At 53.5% G+C, this 23,198-nt stretch overlaps 2 protein-coding genes across 11 annotated transcripts in view; both read left to right on the top strand.

Moving 5' to 3' along the window:
• HYDIN (HYDIN axonemal central pair apparatus protein) overlaps positions 1 to 6,259 on the top strand; it is a 335,154-nt gene extending 328,895 nt beyond the window's left edge. For 6 of the 8 annotated variants that reach the window (XM_039913571.1, XM_039913573.1, XM_029074828.2 and 3 more), the window contains 2 exons: positions 4,179 to 4,403; positions 5,417 to 5,905. In XM_039913571.1, coding sequence (XP_039769505.1) covers positions 4,179 to 4,403; positions 5,417 to 5,905 — 714 coding nt within the window. Of the gene's footprint in view, positions 1 to 4,178; positions 4,404 to 4,964; positions 4,998 to 5,416 lie in introns of those variants that run through there. The other 2 variants (XM_029074826.1, XM_039913574.1) reach the window with 2 other exon arrangements.
• A 4,969-nt stretch (positions 6,260 to 11,228) lies between these two features.
• Positions 11,229 to 23,198, top strand: part of VAC14 (VAC14 component of PIKFYVE complex) — a 151,676-nt gene continuing 139,706 nt past the window's right edge. The window contains exon 1 of one of the 3 annotated variants that reach the window (XM_029074761.2): positions 11,229 to 11,576. In XM_029074761.2, the coding sequence (XP_028930594.1) occupies positions 11,473 to 11,576 (104 nt within the window). In that variant the 5' untranslated portion in view covers positions 11,229 to 11,472. Of the gene's footprint in view, positions 11,577 to 18,133; positions 18,243 to 23,198 lie in introns of those variants that run through there. The other 2 variants (XM_029074762.2, XM_029074763.2) reach the window with 2 other exon arrangements.

A 23,198-nucleotide genomic window follows, 5' to 3' on the forward strand; every position in this document is an offset into this window, starting at 1 on the left:
ATGGGGATTAATATTGTGAGCCCCATGTGGGACGTGGACTGTATCTTGTGGCTATAACTTCTCTGCGCCCCGGTTCCCTCAACTGTAAAATGGGGATTGAGACCGTGAGCCTCATGTGGGACAACCCGATGACCCCGTATCTCCCCCGGCGCTTAGAACAGTGCTCTGCACATAGTATGCGCTTAACAAATACCAACATCATTATTATTATCCCAGTGCTTAGTACAGTGCCTGGCATAAAGTGAGCATTTAACAAATACCTTAAAAAAGGGTAGGTGTATATAGAAAGTAGGTAAGAATATTCATACTTAACACATAAGTATGCTTTTTATATCCCAGCTGTGTGACTTTGGGCAAATCACTAAACTTCTCTGTGCCTCAGTTCCCTCGTCTGTGAAATGGGGATTAAGACTGTGAGCCCCACCTGAGGCGACCTGATCACCTTGTATCTCCCCCAGAGTTTAGAACAGTGCTTGGCCCAGGGTAAGCGCTTAGCAAATACCATCATTATTATTATTCATTCATTCCTTCAATCGTATTTATTGAGCACTTACTCTATGCAGAGCACTGTACTCAGCGCTTGGAAAGTACAATTTGGCAACAGATAGAGACAATCCCTACGCAACAACAGGCTCACAGTCTAGAAGGGGGAGACAGCAACAAAACAAAACAAACAGACAGGCATCAATAGCATCAAAATTATATATTATTGTGATAATAACGTTGGTATTCGTTAAGCGCTTCCTAGGTGCAGAGCACCGTTCTAAGCGCTGGGGTAGATACAGAGTAAGCAGGTTGTCCCACGTGAGGCTCACAGCCTTAATCCTCATTTTTCAGATGAGGTAACCGAGGCACGGAGGAGTTAAGTGACTTGCCCACAGTCACACAGCTAAGTGGCGGAGCCGGGATTCGAACCCGCGACCTCTGCCTCCTAAGCCCGGGCTCTTTCCCCCGAGCCACGCTGCTTCTCTACCTACCCTCTATAGGTGTGTACTCTATATTCTCTATAGCCATAGGTGTATGTGTGTGTGTGAAATGAGCAGGATGGAGTCCTTAAATGCTCTGAAAGTGGTGGGTGTTTCAACATCGACTATTAGTAATAGTCCACGAACGGGAGAGATTCTTGCAAAGTGGAGGCGGGAGCATGGAGAAGAGTGAGCTTGGGAATATGCATGGGAGAAGCTTCCTGTTTTGGGAGCCCCTTGTCTGACTCCTAGAAAGCGCAGTGGGATCCAACCGCTCGTTTATGGATAAAAAGAGAGTCCAGGTGAAAGGACATAGTATGAGTTGACTTGAATAAGGAGGACTCGAGAGCTAAGCAGCCCGATTTGGGAATGGACACGGGACTTGGCTTCTATTGTTCAGCTTCTCCGATTCTCCTTTTTTTCCCCTGAGGTTAGCGTTCCCCTAAGGATCCCGTTAGCGTCAAGGTGTCGTAAATATCAAATTAATGAATAGCGTAGCTCCTCCTGAAGGGAGATGGAGCAGGACGTTCCAAGCCCCGTGATTCTTAACGGGAAGACGTTCCATCAGCCCCTCTGCTCGGACACGTCTTGGCTCAACAATTTTGTATGAAGAGGAGCAAGAGGAAGAGGAAAAGGGAGCTGGGGAGAGGGAAGGTCTCTCCCAGCTTTCCTGGGAACCTGCGGGCCTCCTGGGAGAGAGTAGAGCAGCAAAACCAGCCCCTGGGAAGAGAACGGGAGTTGTGTGGAAGCAGAGGGACACGAGCCGAGGTCGCTCAAAGACCCAGCCTGCATTAATAATCATAATGTCGGTATTTGTTAAGCGCTTACTATGTGCAGGGCACCGTTCTAAGCACTGGGGTTTAGTACGGGGTCATCAGATTGCCCCACTTGAGTCTCACAGTTAATCCCCATTTGACAGATGAGGTCACTGAGGCCCAGAGAAGTGAAGTGACTTGCCCACAGTCACACAGCTGACAAGGGGCGGAGCCGGGATTCGAACCCACGACCTCTGACTCCCAAGCCCGGGCTCTTCCCACTGAGCCACGCTGCTTCTCTAATATTAAGCCAAGCAGCTTCCCAAGGTTCAACATCTTGCCAGGACCTTGCAAGGACTCCCAGGAGAATCCTGGACCAGTCCGTCGTATATATTGAGCGCTTACGGTGCGCGGAGCGCTGTACCGAATGCTTGGGAGAGAACAATAGAACAGACACATTTCCCTGCCCATAACGAGCTAACAATCTAGAGGGGGAGACAGACATTGATTTAAATAATAATGATGGTATTCGTTAAGCGCTTACTGTGTGCCACACACTGTTCTAAGCGCTGGAAGCAAGCCAAGCAAACCATCACCAGCCTATAATGATAATAATGTTGGTATTTGTTAAGCGCTTACTATGTGCAGAGCACTGTTCTGAGCGCTGGGGTAGACCCAGGGGAATCAGGTCGTCCCACGTGGGGCTCACAGTCTTAATCCCCATTTTACAGATGAGGGAACTGAGGCACCGAGAAGTGAAGTGACTCGCCCACAGTCACACAGCTGACGAGTGGCAGAGCTGGGATTCGAACTCATGAGCCCTGACTCCCAAGCCCGTGCTCTTTCCACTGCGCCACGCTGCTTTTCTATAGTCCAAACCTCACTGTGTCGACGGTTATACCTCCCTAGAGAGGATTTGTCCAGGATCCTGTAGGACCTGTGTACGTATCTGCTTGGAGAAGCCGCGTGGCTCAGTGGAAAGGGCACGGGCTTTGGAGTCAGGGGTCATGAGTTCGAATCCCAGCTCTGCCACTCGTCAGCTGTGTGACTGTGGGCGAGTCACTTCACTTCTCTGTGCTTCAGTTCCCTCATCTGTAAAATGGGGATGAAGACTGTGAGCCCTCGTGGGACAACCTGATTCCCCTGTGTCTGCCCCGGCGCTTAGAACGGTCTGCGCATAGTAAGCGCTTAACAGATACCAACATTATTATTATCTTTAAATTATATATAACGAATTGCTTACATGAATGCCTCTCTCCCCCTCTACCCGGTAAGCTCTTTAAGGGCAGGGAACATGTCTGATAATTCTCTTTCACTGTACTCTCCCAAGCACTTAGTACAGTGCTCTGCACGTAGTAAGTGCTCAGTAGAGACCGTCGATCGGTTGATCGACTGATCGATGACTGGCGCTGTGGGATATCCCGAGGGTGGTGGAGCAGTGGTGGCCGAAAGCTGAGCTCCCTCTTTTCCCCACCCCTTCCTCACTTCCCACCGATGTCATAAGGAAAGTCGCAAGCCCCGAAAACTCGTCCTGCAGAATTTCTGCCCTCCTGAAAGCTCCACCCAGCCACTGACCATCAGGAGAATTCACCTGGCCTCCTGGACGACAGTAGTCCAACTCTTTCTCGGCTCCCCGGCGTCCTTGGATCATCTTCCCCTCTGGACTATAAGCTCACTGTGGGCAGGGAACGTGCCTATCAGCTCTGTTATACTCTCCCGGCTCCACCACTTCTCCGCTGGGTGACCTTGGGCAAGTCACTTAACATCGCTGTGCCTCTGTTACCTCGCCGTTAAAAAAAAATGGGGATTAAGGGGGTGATCCCAAACTGGGATTATAATAATAATAATGATAATGTAGGTATTTAAGCGCTTACTATGTGCAGAGCACTCTTCTGAGCGCTGGTGTAGATACAGGGTCATCAGGTTGTCCCCCGTGAGGCTCACAGTCTTTATCCCCATTTTACAGATGAGGTCACTGAGGCCCAGAGAAGTGAATAATAATAATGTTGGTATTCGTTAAGCGCTTACTCTGTGCCGAGCACTGTTCTGAGCGCTGGGGTAGACACAGGGGCATCAGGTTGTCCCACGTGGGGCTCACAGTCTTAATCCCCATTTTACAGATGAGGTAACCGAGGCACCGAGAAGTGAAGTGACTCGCCCACAGTCACACAGCTGACAAGGGGCCGAGCCGGGAGTCGAACCCATGACCTCTGACTCCCAAGCCCATGCTTTTTCCTCTCAGCCACACTGGGACTGTGTCCGACCTGATGAAGTTGCATCTACCTCAGAGCTTAACGGCGTGTGGCACATAGTAAGCGCTTAATAAGTATTATAATAATCATAATAAGTTCTTAGTACAGTGCTCCGCACCCGGTAGAACTCAATAAATACCTCTGGTTGATTTTTTTTCCGCAACTCTCTCAACTCATCTGAAAGAAACCTCTTTGTTCTCTGCCAGGGTGTGCTTGTTTTTGAATTCCAGCCCCTAAAAGCCGGAGAGACCAGTGGACGGCTGACCTTGCAGAACAACGAGCTGGGGGTCTACCATTATGAGCTCGCCCTGAAGGCCATCGCGGCCCAGCCGGAGAAGCCCGTCTATTTCCGGGTCATGCTGGGTGGCAGCCAGAGCACGTACGCCAAGTTCATCAATTACACCCGGCAGAGGGCCGAGTACATCTGCAAGGTGCGTTAAAACCCCCGCCTTGCCCAACCCGAAGTGCACCTTCCATCTCGGTGGCCGAGATACGTTGGGCTTACAGGGTGCGGGGGCCTAAAACGTGGAGCCCCCGGGCCTGTTCGCCCCCCTCCCTCAGAGACCTCTGGGAGTTTGACCTGTTAAAGGACAATAAACCCGAGAGAGCAATCTGCAGACTGGTTATATATTGACCACCCGGGCTCCGTTTCCTCCGTTTTTACGCAATTTATTTCGCCCTCGGGAAATGGCCAGCTCAGCGCTCTTTCCCCTGGTAGATCCGAGTAGCTCCGTGAGATGGAAGAAGTGCCATCAGCTAAATCTGTTTCCCCACCAAGCTTCCCACCCCTGCCGAACCTCTTCGGGCAAGTCTAGGCCATAAGCTCCCCGTGGGCAGGGAACGTGTCTAATGATAATAATAATTATGGTATTTGTTAAGCGCTCAGCTATGTGCCAGGTACTGTATTCGGCGCTGGGATGGGTACAAGCAGATCGGGTGGGACGCAATCCCTGTCCCACGTAGGGCTGACGGTCTCAATCCCCATTTTACAGATGAGGTAACAGGCACAGAGGAAGTGAAGTGACTTGTCTAAGGTCACACAGCAGGTAAGGAGCGGAGCCGGGATTAGAAATCCCATCCTTCAGACTCCCAGCCTTGGGCTCTAGCCATCAGACCGTGCTGCTTCCTTAGCGGTGCCGTAGTACCGTATTTCGCGGTTTGCCGACTTCGGTGATTTTTACGTGACTCTCCCTCAGTCAGGTCCCGGGGACGAGTAATCGCATTTCATCTGGCCACGCTTTTTTTTCTTCCTGGCTGGCCAAGAGCGACCAAGAGGTTCAACCTTCTCTCCTCCGCCTTGGAACCCGGAGAGCTTTATTGCCCCGGCCGTCTTGTAGCTCTGAGGCAGAAGGGGGTGAGCGGTAGAGTCTGGAATGTCCCGTTATTTGGAGACCCGCGCGTCCAGTCTCCCAGTGACCCCGCGTGCCTTGTGTTTCCTTTCCAGTTGGACTCTGCGGATTTCCACACGGATAAGCTTGTCAACGCGGCTCCGGGGTCGCAGGGGGGCACCGAGGTCAGCTTGGAAGTCATCTTCGAGCCCAGCCAGCTGGGCGAATGCAGAAGCACCTTGACCCTCACCTCTCCCACCGGCGGGGAATATATCATCCCCCTCATTGGAACGGCCTTGCCCCCCAAGCCCCAGGGTCCCTTCCAGATCAGAATGGGTTTCAGCACCACCATCTCTTTCAAGAACATTTTCCACCACACCACAGCCTTCTCCTTCCATGTGGAGAACCCAGCCTTCTCCATCAAAGCCCCGGACTCCTTGCGTTCCAAAAAAACCAGTAACGTCCTCATCTCCTTTGAAGGGAATCCCTCGGGCAGCAAAGCCCCGATCACCAGCAAGCTGGTCGTGTCCTGTCCTCATGCGTCTGGAACTGAGGCGGGGATTAAGTGGATCTATTACCTCAGGGGGATCACTCCGGAGAAGTAATCGGGATCGGCCGCACAGAAATCAACAAAACGCCTTTCTTTCCTAAGCCTTTCGGGACGATCGAATCTTTGCGGTGGTGAGAGTCTCCACGCTCTGCGGCGCCTCCGCTTTTTAACATCCGGGGGTCTCGGCCGCAGAGAACCTCAAAATTCGCACGGGCCAGAAGACAGAAGCTTTTTCAGACGCACCTTTTGCTGAGAGACTCTCTCGGGTTTAGATACGACACGGATCTTCTTCCGAAAGGGGGGAAGGGGGTCGCTGGCCAATTAGCCACCCATTGTTTTATCTTCGCTCAGTCGGACGGGTTACCCATATACGTCCAGAATAAATTTAGTATCTGCATAGATCCGTCTACCCTTCCGTCTTCTGTGGCTTACTGTTCTTGGGCCCCATACGTTGTACTTTGAAACTCCTCAAGGGACCAAAACAGGAACCCCCAAAAAAAGCCTTGTTGAGAAGACGTAGGTGCTGCGTAGCTCTCCACGTGGCCTCACGCGTGATAGGTGGCATCACTGGTTGCTGCAGAGAAGTGCCCTCATTTGACTCAGATTTAGACGTAGAAGGGGCACGCTCTGGACCGTGACCCACCACGGTACATTCAGCGTGCAGATAGATCCTGCCCTTTTTGTTAAATTGCCCCAGGGTCTGGAAGGGCCACTCCCCTCATTACAGCCCCTCGCCGCCGGTAAATCGGTTCCCTCTCCACTCTCTCCTCCCCTCGCCTTGGGTTTTTCTTAGAGCTTTCTTAAATCTTTTGCTTTGGAGAAGCAGCGTGGCTCGGTGGAAGGAGGCCCGGGCTTGGGAGTCAGAGGTCATGACTTCGAATCCCAGCTCTGCCACTTGTCAGCTGTGTGACTGTGGGCGAGTCACTTCACTTCTCTGGGCCTCAGTTCCCTCATCGGTCAAATGGGGATTAACTGTGAGCCTCACGTGGGACAACCCGATGACCCTGGATCTCCCCCGGCGCTTAGAACAGTGCTCTGCACAGAGTAAGCGCTTCACAAATACCCACATTATTATTATTTTTCTTGAAAGTTAACGAAATCCTTCCCACTCTCCCTTGTCCCCGTCAGTCTTCCTGCCGCCGTCCCCCACTCTGCGGGGACTGGCCAAGTCGGTCACGCTGCGTGAATCCCTGAATTGATGTCACCCAAAGATAGACCGTTTGAGCACTCGAACCCTCTCCTGAACCGCCGCACCCTCTTTAGCTTCAAAACCCAAACTTGGAGCCTGAAGACTCCGGCCTCTCAGAGGTGAGGGAAATGTCCGACTCGTCTGCCCCTCCGGATTCACAGCTCCACAAGCAAACCCCAACAGGTGAAAATTCACGGACCTAAGCAGACGCGCCGAAAAGTTTTTACACGATTTTTGAAAACTAGAAGATCACCCCGACGAAAAGCCGAGTCAAAATGAAATGCAATATGTAGACGCTAGTAAAAGAGATCGGCATCTGTTGGCTTCCCAGAGAGCTCAAAGAATCAAGCCTGATTAAACTAGGTCCTAAGGAGACACGCCGAAAAGGTTTTACACGATTTTTGACAACTAGAAGATCACCCCGACGAAAAGCCGAGTCAAAATGAAATGCAATATATAGACGCTAGTAAAAGAGATCGGCACCTGTTGGCTTCCCAGAGAGCTCAAAGAATCAAGCCTGATTAAACTGATTCAATTAGGTCAAGCCTGATAAAAACTCCCAAAATCTTGAAAATGGACTTATAGGCATGGGGGTGATGGCGAGCTGATAACGGGGTCTCCGAGGAGATCTGAGACTGTTCGGTCGGGGCTGAAAAGACCCGGACTGATGGCTTTTGGCTTTCCGGGCTGCGAAGCTTGTCTCCCCACCTACCTTGGGCCCCCACCCCTAAAATTCCCACCTCCTTTCTGCCACCGTGCTTAAGCAGCGTGGCTCTGTGGAAAGAGCCCGGGCTTTGGAGTCAGAGGTCATGGGTTCAAATTCCGGCTCGGCCACCTGTCAGCTGTGTGACTTTGGGCGAGTCACTTCACTTCTCGGTGCCTCAGTTCCCTCATCTGTAAAATGGGGATGAAGACTGTGAGCCCCACGGGGGACAACCTGATTCCCCTGCGTCTACCCCAGCGCTTAGAACGGTGCTCGGCACATAGTAAGCGCTTAACAGATACCAACATTATTATTATTATTATTATTATTTTGGGCTTTCTATCAAAACTGCTATTTATTCATTCATTCAATAGTATTTATTGAGCGCTCACTCTGTGCAGAGCACTGTACTAAGCATTTGGAGTGTACAATTGGGCAACAGAGAGAGTCGATCCCTGCCCAATCACGGGCTCACGGTCTAAACGCAGCGTGGCTGAGAAGCAGCGTGGCTCAGTGGAAAGAGCCCGGGCTTTGGAGTCAGGGCTCATGAGTTCGAATCCCAGCTCTGCCACTTGTCGGCTGTGCGACTGTGGGCAAGTCACTTCACTTCTCTGTGCCTCGGTTCCCTCATCTGTAAAATGGGGATGAAGACTGTGAGCCCCACGTGGGACGACCTGATTCCCCTGTGTCTACCCCAGCGCTTAGAACAGTGCTCGGCACATAGTAAGCGCTTAACAAATACCAACATTATTATTATTACTATTATTATTATGTCTACCCCAGCGCTTAGAACAGTGCTCGGCACCTAGTAAGCGCTTAACAAATACCAACATTATTAAACCAGCCACGAGTCCTCCAACTCTAACTTAAATAACGAGAAGACATCCACGCACACCCCCCGTACATGATTATGTCCATTTCCCATACCACTGTTGGGTTTTCTACTTTTGTCGAAGGGTGAATTATCGGACGTTTTGTCACCGAGGTATAAGTATTCATCGAGTGCTTCCTATGTGCAGAGCACTGTGATAGGTCCTACCACTCTACTAGCAAAGCTATTATGTAGGGGAAAGGGAGCCGGGCTGGAAGTAAACCAGAACTTGGCTCCGGTGTAAGAAGAATCTCAGGGCGGGCGGTCCGGGAGTGTTGGGTTGATTTCGAATCCCGGCTCTGCCCCTTGTCAGCTGTGTGACTGTGGGCAAGTCACTTAACTTCTCTGGGCCTTGGTTCCCTCATCTGTCAAATGGGGATGAAGACCGTGAGCCCCAAGTGGGACAACCTGACGACCCTGTATTTACCCCAGCGCTTAGAACAGTGCTCTGCCCATAGTAAGCGCTTAACAAATACCAACATTATTATGACGGGGGGATGGGGGTGAGGTCAAGTTGGGGAAGGTGGGTGGAGGTCACCAGCATCGTGGCTAGAATTTTTATTTTTCTTTTACTTTCAGCACCGCATCGGAGATCAGTAAATATCATTTCTCACCCAGGGAACCATTTAGCCCGCACAGAGGCGGAACATTTTCCTGATGGATAATTTATGCCACCCAGGTTCGAAGTAGTTCATCCACAGCTTCACAAATGCGAGAAGACAGGGTGTTGGAAGGGAAACCCTCCCAGTGCCGGGAGAGCCGTAGCGATCCATCAGTCACCCGTCGAGCGCCGACTCTGTGCAGAATGCCGTACCAAGCACGTGGGAGGGTAAAATCGAAGTTAGTAGACGTGATCCCTGCCCTCGAGAAGTTTATAATGTAGCGGAGAAGGCTGATACTAAAATAGAGGTGGGGGAAGCAACGCTGTCTAAAGACGTATAGACGTATATAAAAAATATACACACGGATAGATGTACGAGCAGCAGCGTGGCTCAGTGGAAAGAGCCCTTCTCTGGGCCTCACTGACCTCATCTGTCAAATGGGGATTAAAACTGTGAGCCCCATGTGGGACAAGCTGATCACCTTGGATCCCCCCGGTGCTTAGAACAGTGCTTGGCACATAGTAAGCGCTTAACAAATACCACCAGGAGGAGGAGGAGGAGGAGGAGGCCGGGCTTGGGAGTCAGAGGTCATGAGTTCGACTCCCAGCTCTGCCACTTGTCAGCTGTGTGACTGTGGGCGAGTCACTTCACTTCTCTGGGCCTCAGTTCCCTCAGCTGTCAAATGGGGATTAACTGTGAGTCTCAAGTGGGGCAATCTGATTACCCTGTATCTACCCCAGCGCTTAGAACAGTGTTCGGCACATAGTAAGCGCTTAACAAATACCAACATTATTATAAATAGTAGTAGTAGTAGTAGTGGATGAAGACTGGGAGCCTCATGGGGGGCAATTTGATGACCCTGTATCTCCCCCAGCGCCTAGAACAGTGCTCTGCACATAGTAAGTGCTTAACGAATCCCAACATTATTATTATTATTACTTCACTTCTCGGTGCCTCAGGGGCCTCATCTGTCAAATGGGGATGAAGCCTGGGAGCCCCACGTGGGACCACCTGATGACCCTGCATCTCCCCCAGCGCCTAGAACAGTGCTCCGCACATAGTAAGCGCTCAACAAATACCATTATTATTATTAGTAACAAACACCATAGTAGAGAAGCAGCGTGGCTCAGTGGAAAGAGCCCGGGCTTGGGAGTCCGAGGTCATGGATTCGAATCCCGCCTCTGCCACTGGTCAGCTGTGGGACTGTGGGCGAGTCACTTCACTTCTCTGGGCCTCAGTGGCCTCATCTGTAAAATGGGGATGAAGCCTGGGAGCCTCACGTGGGACCACCTGATGACCCTGGATCTCCCCCAGCGCTTAGAACAGTGCTCTGCACATAGTAAGCGCTTCACAAATACCAACATTAGCAGGAGCAGTAAGCGCTTAACAAACACCATGGTGATAATGATAAATGATTAGTGACTGAGGGATTGGAGACGCTAGAGGAGGACGGAGGGGGAGGGGCGAGGCCAACGGTCACATGGGGGCGTGGTCAGCGTCTGCACCTAGTAAGCGCTCAATAAATACTATGGAATGAATGCATGAATGAATGCATGAATGAATGAATGAATGGGGGCGAGGCCAGCGACCGGGGCGTGACTAGTGACGTAATGGGGGCGTGTCCAGTGTCTGCAGGGGTGTGGCCAAGCTCCTGGAGGGGCACGGCCAGTGACGTAAGGGGGCGTGTCCGGCGTCTGGAGGAGGCGTGGCCAGTGACGCGGGGGGTCCAGCGCCTGGAGGGGGCGTGGCCAGCGTCGGGAGGGGCGTGTCCAGTGACGTCAGTGGCGGGTCCAACGCCTGTAGGGGCCTGTCCAGTGACGTCAAGGGGCGTGTCCAACGCCGGGAGGGGGCGTGGCCAGGGACGCGGGGCGTGTCCTGCGTCTGGAGGGCGTGTCCAGTGACGTCAAGGGGCGTGGCCAACGTCGTGGGGCGTGGCCAACGATTGGAGGAGGCGTGGCCAGTGACGCGCGGGGGTCCGGCTTCGGGAGGGGCGTGTCTAGTGACGTCAGGGGGCGTGTCCCTCGAGGCGGGTGGCGGGTCCGGAAAGCGTCAGGCGGTGTGGGCGAGGGGAGGCGGCCAAGATGGCCGACGGCCGGTAGCGGGGCCTGAGGAGGCGGAGGAAGGAGCGGGGTCCGCCTGCCCGCCCGCCCGTCCCTCCCGTCCGTCCCTCCCGTCCGTCCGTCCGTCCGTCCGGCCCCGAGCGGCCCATGAGGCGCCCGTGCGGTCCGCGCAGACCCCGCCCGCCGCCGCCGCCGCCATGAACCCCGAGAAGGACCTGTCTCCGCTCACCCCCGCCATCGTCCGCGCCCTCAATGACAAGCTCTACGAGAAGAGGAAGGTGGCCGCGCTGGAGATAGAAAAGTAAGGGGGGCGGCCGGCACAGCACACACACATCACACATACACACCCCAAACACACACACCCCCCCCCACACACATCACACCCCCCCCCCCCAAACACACACCCACCCCCTGCCCACCCCCCAAACACCCACACACACATCACACACACATCCCCAAACACACACACCCCCTGCCCACCCCCAAACACACACGCACACACACACACATCACACACACGTCCCCAAACACACACATCACACACACCCAACCCCCCCCCCCACACACACACATCACTCACCCCCCCAGCCCCCACACATCCCACACATCCCACCCTCACACACCCAAACACACACACACCCCCTGCCCACCCCCAAACACACACACATAACACACACACCCTGCCCATCCTCCAAACACACACTCACCCCACCCCACACATCCCCAAACGTACACACATCCCCCTAACACCCCCCAAACACACACTCACACCCCAAACACACACACTCCCTACACTCCCCTAACACACACACATCCTCCCCCCACACCCCCCCCAAACACATCAAACCTCCCCTCCCTCCTACGCCCCCCCAAACAAACACACATCCCCCGTCCTACACCCACCCTTCCAATCCCCCCCACACCCTTCCCATCCCCCGTACACACACACCTCCCCCCCACCCCCCATCCCCCCAAACACACACCGTCCCCCTGACCCCCAGGCCCCCAGCCCAGGACAGGACAGCATGACTCGGCCTGAAAAAACCCAGAAACTCCCCACCCTAATAATAATAGTGTTGGTATCTGTGAAGCGCTTACTGTGTGCAGAGCACCGTTCTAAGCGCTGGGGGAGTTACGGAGTCCTCGGGTGGTCCCACGTGAGGCTCCCAGTCTTCATCCCCATTTTCCAGGTGAGGCGGCTGAGGCCCGGAGAAGTGAAGCGACTCGCCCACAGTCACCCCGCTGACAAGGGGCAGAGCCGGGATTCGAACCCATGACCTCGGACTCCCAAGCCCGGGCTCTTGCCGCTGAGCCACGCTGCTTCCCACTGCCCCGTGGAGCTCACAGCCTCTGTCCCCACCGTCAGAGCCCCATCAGGAGCCCGTCTCTTCCAGGAAGTTTTCCCCAACTGACCCCCCCCCCCGCCCCCCACTCTGTCCTCTCCCCTTTCTGTGTCATCGGTGAATTTTAAGCCCACCCCCCCAAGTAACACTTTGATATTGTTAACGAAACGTACATCGCCTTGATTCTATTTATTTGCTGTTGTTCTATCGAGATGTTCATCCCGGTTCTATTCATTGGCCTTACCCTTGTCCGTCCGTCTCCCCCGATTAGACCGTCAGCCCGTCAGAGGGCAGGGACCGTCTCTGTTACCGATCTGTCCATTGCAAGCGCTTAGTACAGCGCTCTGCCCATAGTAAGCGCTCAGTAAATACTACTGAATGAATGACTCCTCACCCCCGTCCCTACGCCAGTTCACTCAATAGTATTTATTGAGCGCAGAGCACCGGACCGAGCGCCTGGAATGGACAGTTGGGCGACCGAGAGAGACGATCCCTGCCCGGCGACGGGCTCACCCTTCTCTCTCGCGTCTTTACATCCCGTTGCTTCCCCAGTCTGTAACTCGATCTTTTGCCTCCCCCACCAGACTGTAAACTCCTCTCCGGTCGGTGTCTCCCGGCTCTGTCGTAAAGCCTCACCTTCCGCCTCGAGACCCTGACTCGGCCGTCTCCCTCCTCGCCGACTTCACCGGCCTGATGATGATGACGGCGTTTGTGAAGCGCTTACTGTGCGCCGGGCACTGTGGTCAGCGCTGGGGTGGACGCGGGCAGAGGGGCTTGGGCACGGTCCCCGTCCCCCGTGGCGCTCACAGCCTAGAAGCCCATTTTACAGTCGAGGTCACCGAGGCCCAGAGAAGTTAAGCGGCGGTGCCCCGAGGCGCCGCGGCAGACGAGGGGCAGAGCCGGGATTAGAACCCATGACCCTCCGGGTCCCGGGCCCCTGCCCTAGCCGCCGCGCCACGCCGATCCTACTACGGCCTAACCCGACCGGCTCCGCCGCCCGTCGGCTGCGTGACTTCGGGCAAGTCGCTTAACTTCTCGGTGCCTCAGTTCCCTCATCTGTAAAATGGGGATTAATAATACCGTGATAACGTTGGCGTTTGTTAAGCGCTCACCGGGTGCCGAGCACCGTTCCGAGCGCTGGGGGAGATACGGGGTCATCGGGTCGTCCCACGTGGGGCTCCCGGTTAATCCCCGTTTTCCAGATGAGGTCACTGAGGCCCAGAGAAGTGAAGTGACTCGCCCACAGCCCCACAGCTGACAAGGGGCAGAGCCCGGGATTCGAACCCACGACCTCTGACTCCCCAGCCCGGGCTCTTTCCCCCGAGCCACGCCGTTTCTCTACGACTTCTCTAAGATGAAGACGGTGAGCCTCACGAGGGACGACGTGATGACCCCGTATCTCCCCCAGCGCTCAGAACAGTGCTCGGCACATAGTAAGCGCTTAACAGATACCAATATCATCATTATTATTTTATAACCCGCATTCTTTGCTCCCTTAACACCGACCTACTCGTTATCGGTTCCCCCTCCACCAACCCCTTCCCTACGTCCTCCCTCAGGCCTGGCACTCTCTCCCCTTCCATATCCGACAGTCGACCTCTCTCCCCACCTTCAAAATCCTCCTCAAATCCCATCTCCTCTACGAGACCTTCCCTGAAGCTTCCCCAGAAGCAGCGTGGCTCAGTGGGAAGAGCCCGGGCTTGGGAGTCAGAGGTCAGGGGTTCGAATCCCGGCTCTGCCACTGGTCGGCTGTGGGACTGTGGGCGAGTCACTTCACTTCTCTGGGCCTCGGTGACCTCATCTGGAAAATGGGGATGAAGACTGTGAGCCCCACGTGGGACTAACCTGTGTCTCCCCCTGCGCTTAGAACAGTGCTCTGCACATAGTAAGCGCTTAACAAATACCAACATTATTATTATTATTATTTCCCCTATCCGCCCTCTCCTGTGCATTAGTCAACAAATCGATTGTATTTACTGAGCGCTTACTGGGTGCAGAGCACTGTAGTAAGCGCTTGAGAGAGAGAAACAGCACTGTACTAAGCGCTTGAGAGCGTAAAACACAGTATAACTGACACATCCCCTGCCCACGATGAGCTTGAATTACGCACTGAGCCGCGTACTCCTGAAGCACTTGGATACCTCAGCCCCACAGCACTCGTGTTCGTATCCTTGTCCTCTTCTATTCCCCTTAGCTGTAATTTCTTTTAATGCCTGCCTCCTGTTTCATTCATTCAGTCGTATTTATTGAGCGCTTACTACGTGCGGAGCACTGTACTAAGCGCTTGGAATGGACAGTTGGGCAACACAGAGAGAGACCGTCCCTGCCCATCGACGGGCTCACGGTCTAATCGGGGGAGACAGGCGGACAGACACAAGGCAACTCAATCGCGATAAATAGAATCAAGGAGATGGACACCTCATTAACAAAATAAATAGGGTAATAAAATAAATAGGGTAATAAAATAAATAGGGGACTAAGCTCCCCGTGGTTAGGGATCGGGCCTACGACCTTTCCCAAGCACCGAGAGCAACGCTCTGCAGGCCGGGCGGGCTCGTTGGATGATTAATCCCCTTCCCGGGTGTTTAGTACGGTGCTTTGCTCGCACTCAGACCTCAATAAATACCATCGATGGAGGAAGCCCCAGGCCAAGGGGCAGCGGTGCCCGGGCCCACATTTGCGTGGACCGGACGAGGACCCAAATATGAGCTGAAACTCTTCCGGGCCGTTAAAGCGGCGCCGTCCGTGCCCTTCCTGCGTTCTCCACCCGCGGGCCCCTCGGCCTGAGTTTTCTCACCGTCGTTACGTTTCCGGGTTCCCAATCTCTTGCGGCTCTCCCAACGGCTCCTTTTTTTTTTTTCCCCCCCCAGCGTTTTTCCGACGATAAAGGTATCGTCGTCTCCAAGAGGGCCCAAGGAGCGGGGAGGGATGTCGGGAGGGGCGGCCGTCACCCACCACCTCCCGGCGCCTTCGACGCCGCTGCCGGCGACCGTCCACCTGAGGACCGTCGGCCCCGGAGAGGCGTTGCTTACGTTTTCCCGACCCCTCAGGAATAATGTCGATTGAGGGCCCGTTTGGCGTGAGGCGCCGTAATAATAACGTTGGTATTCGTAAAGCGCTTACTATGTGCCGAGCACTGTTCTAAGCGCTGGGGGAGATCCAGGGTCATCGGGTTGTCCCACGTGAGGCTCACAGTTAATCCCCATTTTACGGGTGAGGGAACTGAGGCACAGAGACGTGAAGCGACTTGCCCACCGGTGAATGCCTGGGAAACAAGCGTCTCTTTCCCTGCCCACAGAGAGCTTATATTCTAACTCTAGAAAGATGTGACCCGGAGAGTCGCCGGGTGGCTTCTCCCTAGTTATCAGCAAGCCACTTTAGAAGAGACCTGAAGGGAAAAAGGAAACGGGCGCGGTCGTGTGGGTTCAGAACTTTAGCTACTTATTATCTCACGCCTATTGCTAATGAAACTGATCTGTTTCCTCGTCCACCCTGGTAAGTGACAGAGAGCCGGCGGCACCGTGCTGAGACCCCTTTGACTTTCTGAGGGGTTTTTTGAGTAGTTTTTCCGTTCTCCTGACCTATTTTCATTTCCCTCAAAATCTCCCCTTCCCCCCGGAGGCGGAATTAACGGACAGCTTGACCTTTTCTTTTGCACGGCGGCCTCTCCAGGCTTCTTCAAACAATCAGTCGATATTTTTGGAGGGCTTCCTGGGGGCAGAGCACCGTGCTAAGCGCACTGGGAGAGAGCAGTGCAGCGGAGGCGGTAGACCCATGCCCCGGAAGCCCGTCAAAGGGCAGGGGCTGTCTCCGTTAGCGATTTGTCCATTCCAAGCGCTTAGTACAGTGCCGTGCACATAGTAGGCGCTCAATAAATACTATTGAATGAATGCATGAATTCCCTGCCAACAAGGAGCTTTAACGGATCTCTTGGGGGGGGGGGGGGGGGGCGCGAGAACTGGAATCTGAGTTTTTCACATTTAAGCGTCCTTCGTGTTTAAGGTATCGAGGCCTTGAGAGAGGGAAATCTCCAAAATGGGGTGTGCGGCCCTCCTACTTAGATCGTAAGCCCCACGTGGGATGGCTACTATGTCCAACACGATTATACCGTGGTTACCCCTCTGCTTAGGGCAGAACTTGGCACATAGTAAGCGCTTTAACAAATACTATAATAATTGTTAGTATAACAGATACTATAATAATAATTAGTAGTAGTAGTTGGGGAAGCAGCGTGGCTCAGTGGAGAAAGCCAGGGCTTCGGAGTCAGAGGTCATGGGTTCGACTCCCGGCTCTGCCACTTGTCAGCGGTGTGACCGTGGGCGAGTCACTTCACTTCTCCGGGCCTCCGTTACCTCATCTGTCAAATGGGGATGAACTGTGAGCCTCAGGTGGGACGACCTGATTACCCCGTATCTCCCCCAGGGCTTAGAACAGTGCTCTGCGCATAGTAAGCGCTTAATAAATACCAACATTAGTAGTGTTATGACTGTCACAATTTCCTTCCGAGAGCACTTCGGAGGGATTAATATATTTCAGAGCAGGAGATCTGGAACCAGATCTCTAGTCTCTTTCCTTTCACCTGAGAAGGTTAAAGGCGGCACCCTGTTGGTTCTTCAGGATTCTTCATGCTGTCATGATATTCTCTTTCTGAAGCGGTGGACAAGCAAACTGTGTTTTCAGAATTTTCTAGGCCGTGCCTTTCTTAGATATATGGAAATCTGGGAGTCAGTAGGACCTGGGGTCTAATCCTGGCTCTGCCGCCTGTCGGCCCTGTGACCTTGGGCAAGTCACTTCTCTTGGCCTCAGTTATCTCGTCTGTAAAATGGAGATTAAGGCTGTGAGCCTCCTGTGGAACATGGACCGTGTCCGACCTGACTACTCTGTATCTACCCCGGCATTTAGAAGTGCCTGGGACATAGAATAAGCGCTTAAATACCATGGAAAAAGTAAAAAACTTGCAGCCCCCCCCCCCCCCCCCCCCCCCCAGTTGAAGGAACAGATCTGTTTTATCAATCAATGGGATTTATTGAGTGCTGACGGTGTGCAAAGCACTGCACTGAGCGATTAGGAGTAGGCGGTGCGTTAGAGTCGATCCCTGCCCGCAGAGAGCTTACCGTCTGGAAGGAGTTTACCATCTGCAAACAGTGTAGGATGTTACACAGTGTACTATTTCACAGCGTAGCGTGTTTTATTATTCTCTCAGTCGCATTTAGTGAGCGCTTCCCGTGTGCAGAGCAGACAGTATTATGCTACATTATTATGCTCTGTATTTATTAGCTCTAACACATTTCCTCGGTCTCCTGAAGAGAGCCGTTCACCTGGAAAGGTTTGTGACTTACACCCACCCTGTTTTTGCAGTGATTTTTTTTTTTTTATTACCTACTTTTTGTCCCCCTCCAGATTCGTTCTCAAACCCCGTGCTTTAATGAGGCCCTTCTCTCGCCTATGTCTCCCCCTTCAGAGGGTTCCCCTGATCCGTGCAGCCCCCGGACAGTCCTGGGAAGTCCTCCAGATTGCGGGATATGAGAGTGGCGATGTGTTGGAGTCTAACCTTCGGGCAGTTCAGCTCCTGGAGGTTAAATGCAGAACAGGAAGCCCTGCTGCCAGATTTCCTCCTCACCTAGGTGTGCTTTCCCCCACTCCCCCCACGTGCAACAGATTGAGGTTCAGGAAACCACCTCCCCCAGTGCTCCACTTTTCTGGGTAAATTTTGTGGGAGTATAGAACATTCCAGCAAAATTATTCATTCAAGAGTATTTATTGAGCGCTTACTATGTGCAGAGCACTGGACTAAGCGCTTGGAATGGACAGTTGGGCAACAGAGAGAGAGGATCCCTGTCCATCGACGAGCTTACGGTCTAATCGGGGGAGACAGACGGACAAACGCAAGTCAACTTAATCGCAGTAAATAGAATCGAGGGGATGGACACCTCATTAGCAAAATAAATGGGGTAATAAAAATATAGACAAATGAGCACAGTGCCGAGGGGAGGGGAAGGGAGAGGGGGAGGAGCAGAGGGAAAGGGAGGAAAGGGGGCTTAGCTGAGGGGAGGTGAAGGGGGAGCAGAGAGGGAGCGGAGGGAAAAGGGGAAGCTCGGTGTGGGAAGGCCTCCTGGAGGAGGTGAGCTCTCAGTAGGGCTTTGAAGAGGGGAAGAGAGTCAGTTTGGCGGAGGTGAGGCGGGAGGGCGTTGCGGGACAGCGGGGGGACGGGGGCCAGGGGTCGACGGTGGGATAGGCGGGAACGGTGAGGAGGTGGTCCTTTTGTGTGTTTGTTCCGGGGTGAGTCAGCTTCGCGTCTGAGTGAAACAGTGAAAGGTTCAGCCCCTTTCTGAATTCCCCAGAGCCTCCGAGGCCCATCGGATCTCCTGCCTCGATGGCCTCGCTAAACCTTCTTTGTCGCTCCTCCTTCTGCCGGCAGAAGACGGGGCTGGGAGGAGCTAATTCCCCCGTGGCCCTTCGGAACCTTCTTCTCCATCTGCCGGCCGAAGGTAGGGTCGGGTCGAACTAAAGAACTGAGAAGCAGCGTGGCGCAGTGGAAAGAGCCCGGGCTTTGGAGTCAGGGCTCATGAGTTCGAATCCCAGCTCTGCCATTTGTCGGCTGTGTGACTGTGGGCAAGTCACTTCACTTCTCTGCGCCTCAGTTCCCTCATCTGTAAAATGGGGATGAAGACTGTGAGCCCCACGTGGGACGACCTGATTCCCCTGTGTCTACCCCAGCGCTTAGAACAGTGCTGTGCACATAGTAAGCGCTTAACAGATACCAACATTATTAAATCCGAGGGCTGCCGTTGTCGTTCAGCCTTGCCTTTAAGGAAGGACTCTGTGGATGGAAATCTTGGCCCGAGACAGATCGCGTGGGTGTTGAGGGCGTGAGATCCTCCGAGGAGACCCTCTCCGTCCAGCCTGCCGGTTCACCTTTAGGAAGGACCTCAGTAGAGAAGCAGCGTGGCTCAGTGGAAAGAGCCCGGGCTTGGGAGTCAGAGGTCACGGGTTCGAATCCCGGCTCCGCCACTTGTCAGCTGTGGGACTGTGGGCGAGTCACTTCACGTCTCTGGGCCTCAGTTCCCTCATCTGTAAAATGGGGATTAACTGTGAGCCTCACGTAGGACAACCTGATGACCCCGTATCTCCCCCGGCGCTTAGAACGGTGCTCGGCACATAGTAAGCGCTTAACAGATGCCGACATTATTATTATTATTATTACCTGACCTACGAAAGACCTGTGCGGAGAGAGGCAGGGCAGGGTCGGTAAACCAGATTCAGGCAGATTGCGAAAATGCAGGAGGGCGGAGTGCTCTGCTCTCTCTTCAGAAAAGCAGAGAAGCAAGTGCAGTGCTGGGGTTTGACGGATCTTGGGTTCCTGGATTTTAAGATTTCTCGGCCCTGCTCTAAAAGGAGAAGCAAGAGATGTAGAGAAGCAGTCAAGGGCAGGAAAGACCCGCCCCGGGGTTCCCGTGACTTTCTGGTCACCGACCAAGCTAGGTTCGGCGCGTAAATCCCCGGGGCCTGGATGGAAAGTGTGTAATGTTAGTATTTGTTAAGCGCTTACTTTGTGCAGAGCACTGTTCTAAGCGCTGGGGGAGATACAGGGTCATCGGGTTGTCCCACGTGAGGCCCACGGTCTTAATCCCCATTTTCCAGATGAGGGTACTGAGGCCCAGAGAAGTGAAGTGACTCGCCCACAGTCCCACAGCTGACTAGCGGCAGAGCCGGGAATCGAACCCATGACCTCTGACTCCCAGGCCCGGGCTCTTTCCACTGAGCCACGCTGCTTCTCTCTTACGGACTTTAAAAAAAAATAATAATAATTGGATTCGTTAAGTGCTTACTGTGTGCCAGGCACTGTGTTAAGCGCTGGGCTAGTGTGGCTCAGTGGAAAGAGCCCGAGCTTGGGAGTCGGAGGTCATGGGTTCGAATCCCGGCTCTGCCCCTTGTCAGCCGTGTGACTGTGGGCGAGTCACTTCACTGTGCCTCAGTGACCTCATCTGTAAAATGAGGATGAAGACTCTGAGCCTCACGTGGGACAACCTGATGACCCCGTATCTCCCCCAGCGCTTAGAACAGCGCTCTGCACATAGTAAGCGCTTAACAAATACCAACATTAGTATTATTATACAAAATAATTGGGTCGGACACAGTCCCTGTACTGCATGGGGCTCACGGTCTTAACCCCCATTTGCAGATGAGGTAACTGAGGCACAGAGAAGTTAGATGACTTGCCCGAGGTCACACGGGGGACAGGTGGCGGAGCTGGGATTAGTCCCCAGGTCCTGCTGACTTCCAGGCCCACTTAGACCTTGAGAAGCAGCGTGGCTCAGTGGAAAGAGCATGGGCTTTGGAGTCAGAGGTCATGAGTTCGAATCCCGGCTCTGCCCCTTGTCAGCTGTGTGACTGTGGGCAAGTCACTTCACTTCCCTGGGCCTCAGTTCCCTCGTCTGTAAAATGAGGATGAAGACTGTGAGCCCCATGTGGGACGACCCGATTCCCCCGTGTCTCCCCCAGCGCTTAGAACAGTGCTCTGCACATAGTAAGCGCTTAACAAATACCAACATTATTATTATTATTATACGACCACACTGCTTCTGATTAAATGAGTGGTGTGCTGCCGGTTTAGGGCTGATAGCTTTTCAACGGCAAAAGGTTGGAAAAAGCCAGACCCGAGGCGAATGGTGGACTGGGGGTGTTTGGGGGTGAGGGTCTTGGCTCTCTCTCCTCCTTGCAAGAGGACTTGACACCGTCCTACTCCCTTCTGGCAAACTGGGAGGTGTTCTGGTACTTTTATAGTTGGGCTGTCGATTCCTACGAGCACTGAGGTTCTCGGGCGTTTTAATAATGTCGGTATTTGTTAAGCACTTACTGTGTGCGGAGCGCCGTTCTAAGCGCTGGGGTAGATACGGGGTCATCAGGTCGTCCCACGTGAGGCTCACAGTGAATCCCCATTTTACAGATGAGGGAACCGAGGCACAGAGAAGTGAAGCGACTCGCCCACGGTCCCACAGCTGACAAGGGGCAGAGCCGGGAGTCGAACTCGTGACCTCTGACTCCGAAGCCCAGGCTCTTTCCACTGAGCCACGCTGCTTCTCTCTTAAGTACTTTAAAAAAAATAGTAGTAATTGGATTTGTTAAGTGCTTACTGTGTGCCAGGTACTGTAATAAGCCCTGTATCAAGTGCAGTCTTCCACGGTATCCTTGCGGAAGAGGCCTCAGTTTTACGTTCTCGCTTTATAGCAAATTCCAAGGAACTGGAGGTTAGGGAGCGGGCACGAAGATAGCGGTCAAGTTAAAAAATGAACAGAGAACTCTTGGGGCCAGGGTAGTATTGTTTTTGCAGTTTTCTCCAGCCCAAATAATTGAATTGATTACCTTAGCCGCATTTTGGTATTCACCCCACCCTCAACCCCCCAGTACTTATGTTCTTCTCTATAAGGTTGTCCTCTAGACTGTACGCTCTTTGTGGGCAGGGAACGTGTCTGCCAACTCTGTTATATTGGACTCTCCCAAACGCCTAGTACAGTCGCGTCCCTTCTCCCGCTTCAGGTACTGCAGGGATCTATCCAGCGGCGTCGGGGAGGCGTCGGTTGAGGACGGTCTCTTGTTTGTTTCGAGCGCTTTACTGTGTGCCGGGCACCGTACTGAGCGCTGGGGTCGATCCAACCTGGTCTGGTTGGCCACAGCCCCCGTCCCACATGGGACGCGCAGTCTCGATCCCCATTTTCGCAGGTGAGGGAACTGAGGCGCGGAGTAGGCAAGTGGCTTTGTCCAAGTCACACAGCAGACTCGGAGCCGAGCGGGGATTCGAACCCAGGTCGTTCTGACTCCCGGGCGGGTGGTCTTTCCTCAAGACTCTGCCGCTTAGGCGTCGTGGGATCGGGGATGGCGTTCTGCTGTTGGGATTTTTTTTTTGTTTAACTCTCCCATCACTCACCGATAGTATGGCACTGTGCACCCCGAGAGAACTTGGTAAATATTTCTCATTATTAATAGCGGTGGTATCAAGCACTTACTATGTTCCAGGCACCGTTCTAAGCGCTGGGGTAGAGACAAGATAATCGGTTGGACGCGGTCCCTGTCGGACATGGGGCTCGCTAATGACCTGAGATGAATTTTTAGGCCTTTTTGACCGTTGCCCAGCCGAGAGCAAAGTTCCGTCTTTTCCAGTTGAGCTGTTTCTGATCTAGCAGTGCGCCGGAGAGGCTCGGCGCCGGGACGGGGCAGAGCCCTGACGGGGGGGTGGGGAGGTCGGGTGGGGCGGGGAAGAAAATAAAAGGAAAGGGAAGTAGGGAGAGAGGAAAAATAGGCAAGGGGAAAGGACTTTATCTTAATGTCTGTCTCCCCCTCTAGACTGTAAGCTCACTGTGGGCAGGGATCGAGTCTGCTTACTGTCGTATCGTCCTCTCCCAAGCACTTAGTACAGTGCTGTGCACACAGTAAGTGCTCAAGAAATACGATTGAATGAATGAAAGGGAGAAGGCATTTAGAGCAGGGAGCGTGTGTTTTTCTCTTCTAGACTAGCAGCATGGCCTGGGAGACAGAAGGACCTGGGTTCCAATCCTGGCTCCGCCACACCGCGGCTGTGTGAC

The sequence above is a fragment of the Ornithorhynchus anatinus genome, chromosome 11, assembly GCF_004115215.2.
Source record: "Ornithorhynchus anatinus isolate Pmale09 chromosome 11, mOrnAna1.pri.v4, whole genome shotgun sequence".
Classification (NCBI taxonomy): domain Eukaryota; kingdom Metazoa; phylum Chordata; class Mammalia; order Monotremata; family Ornithorhynchidae; genus Ornithorhynchus; species Ornithorhynchus anatinus.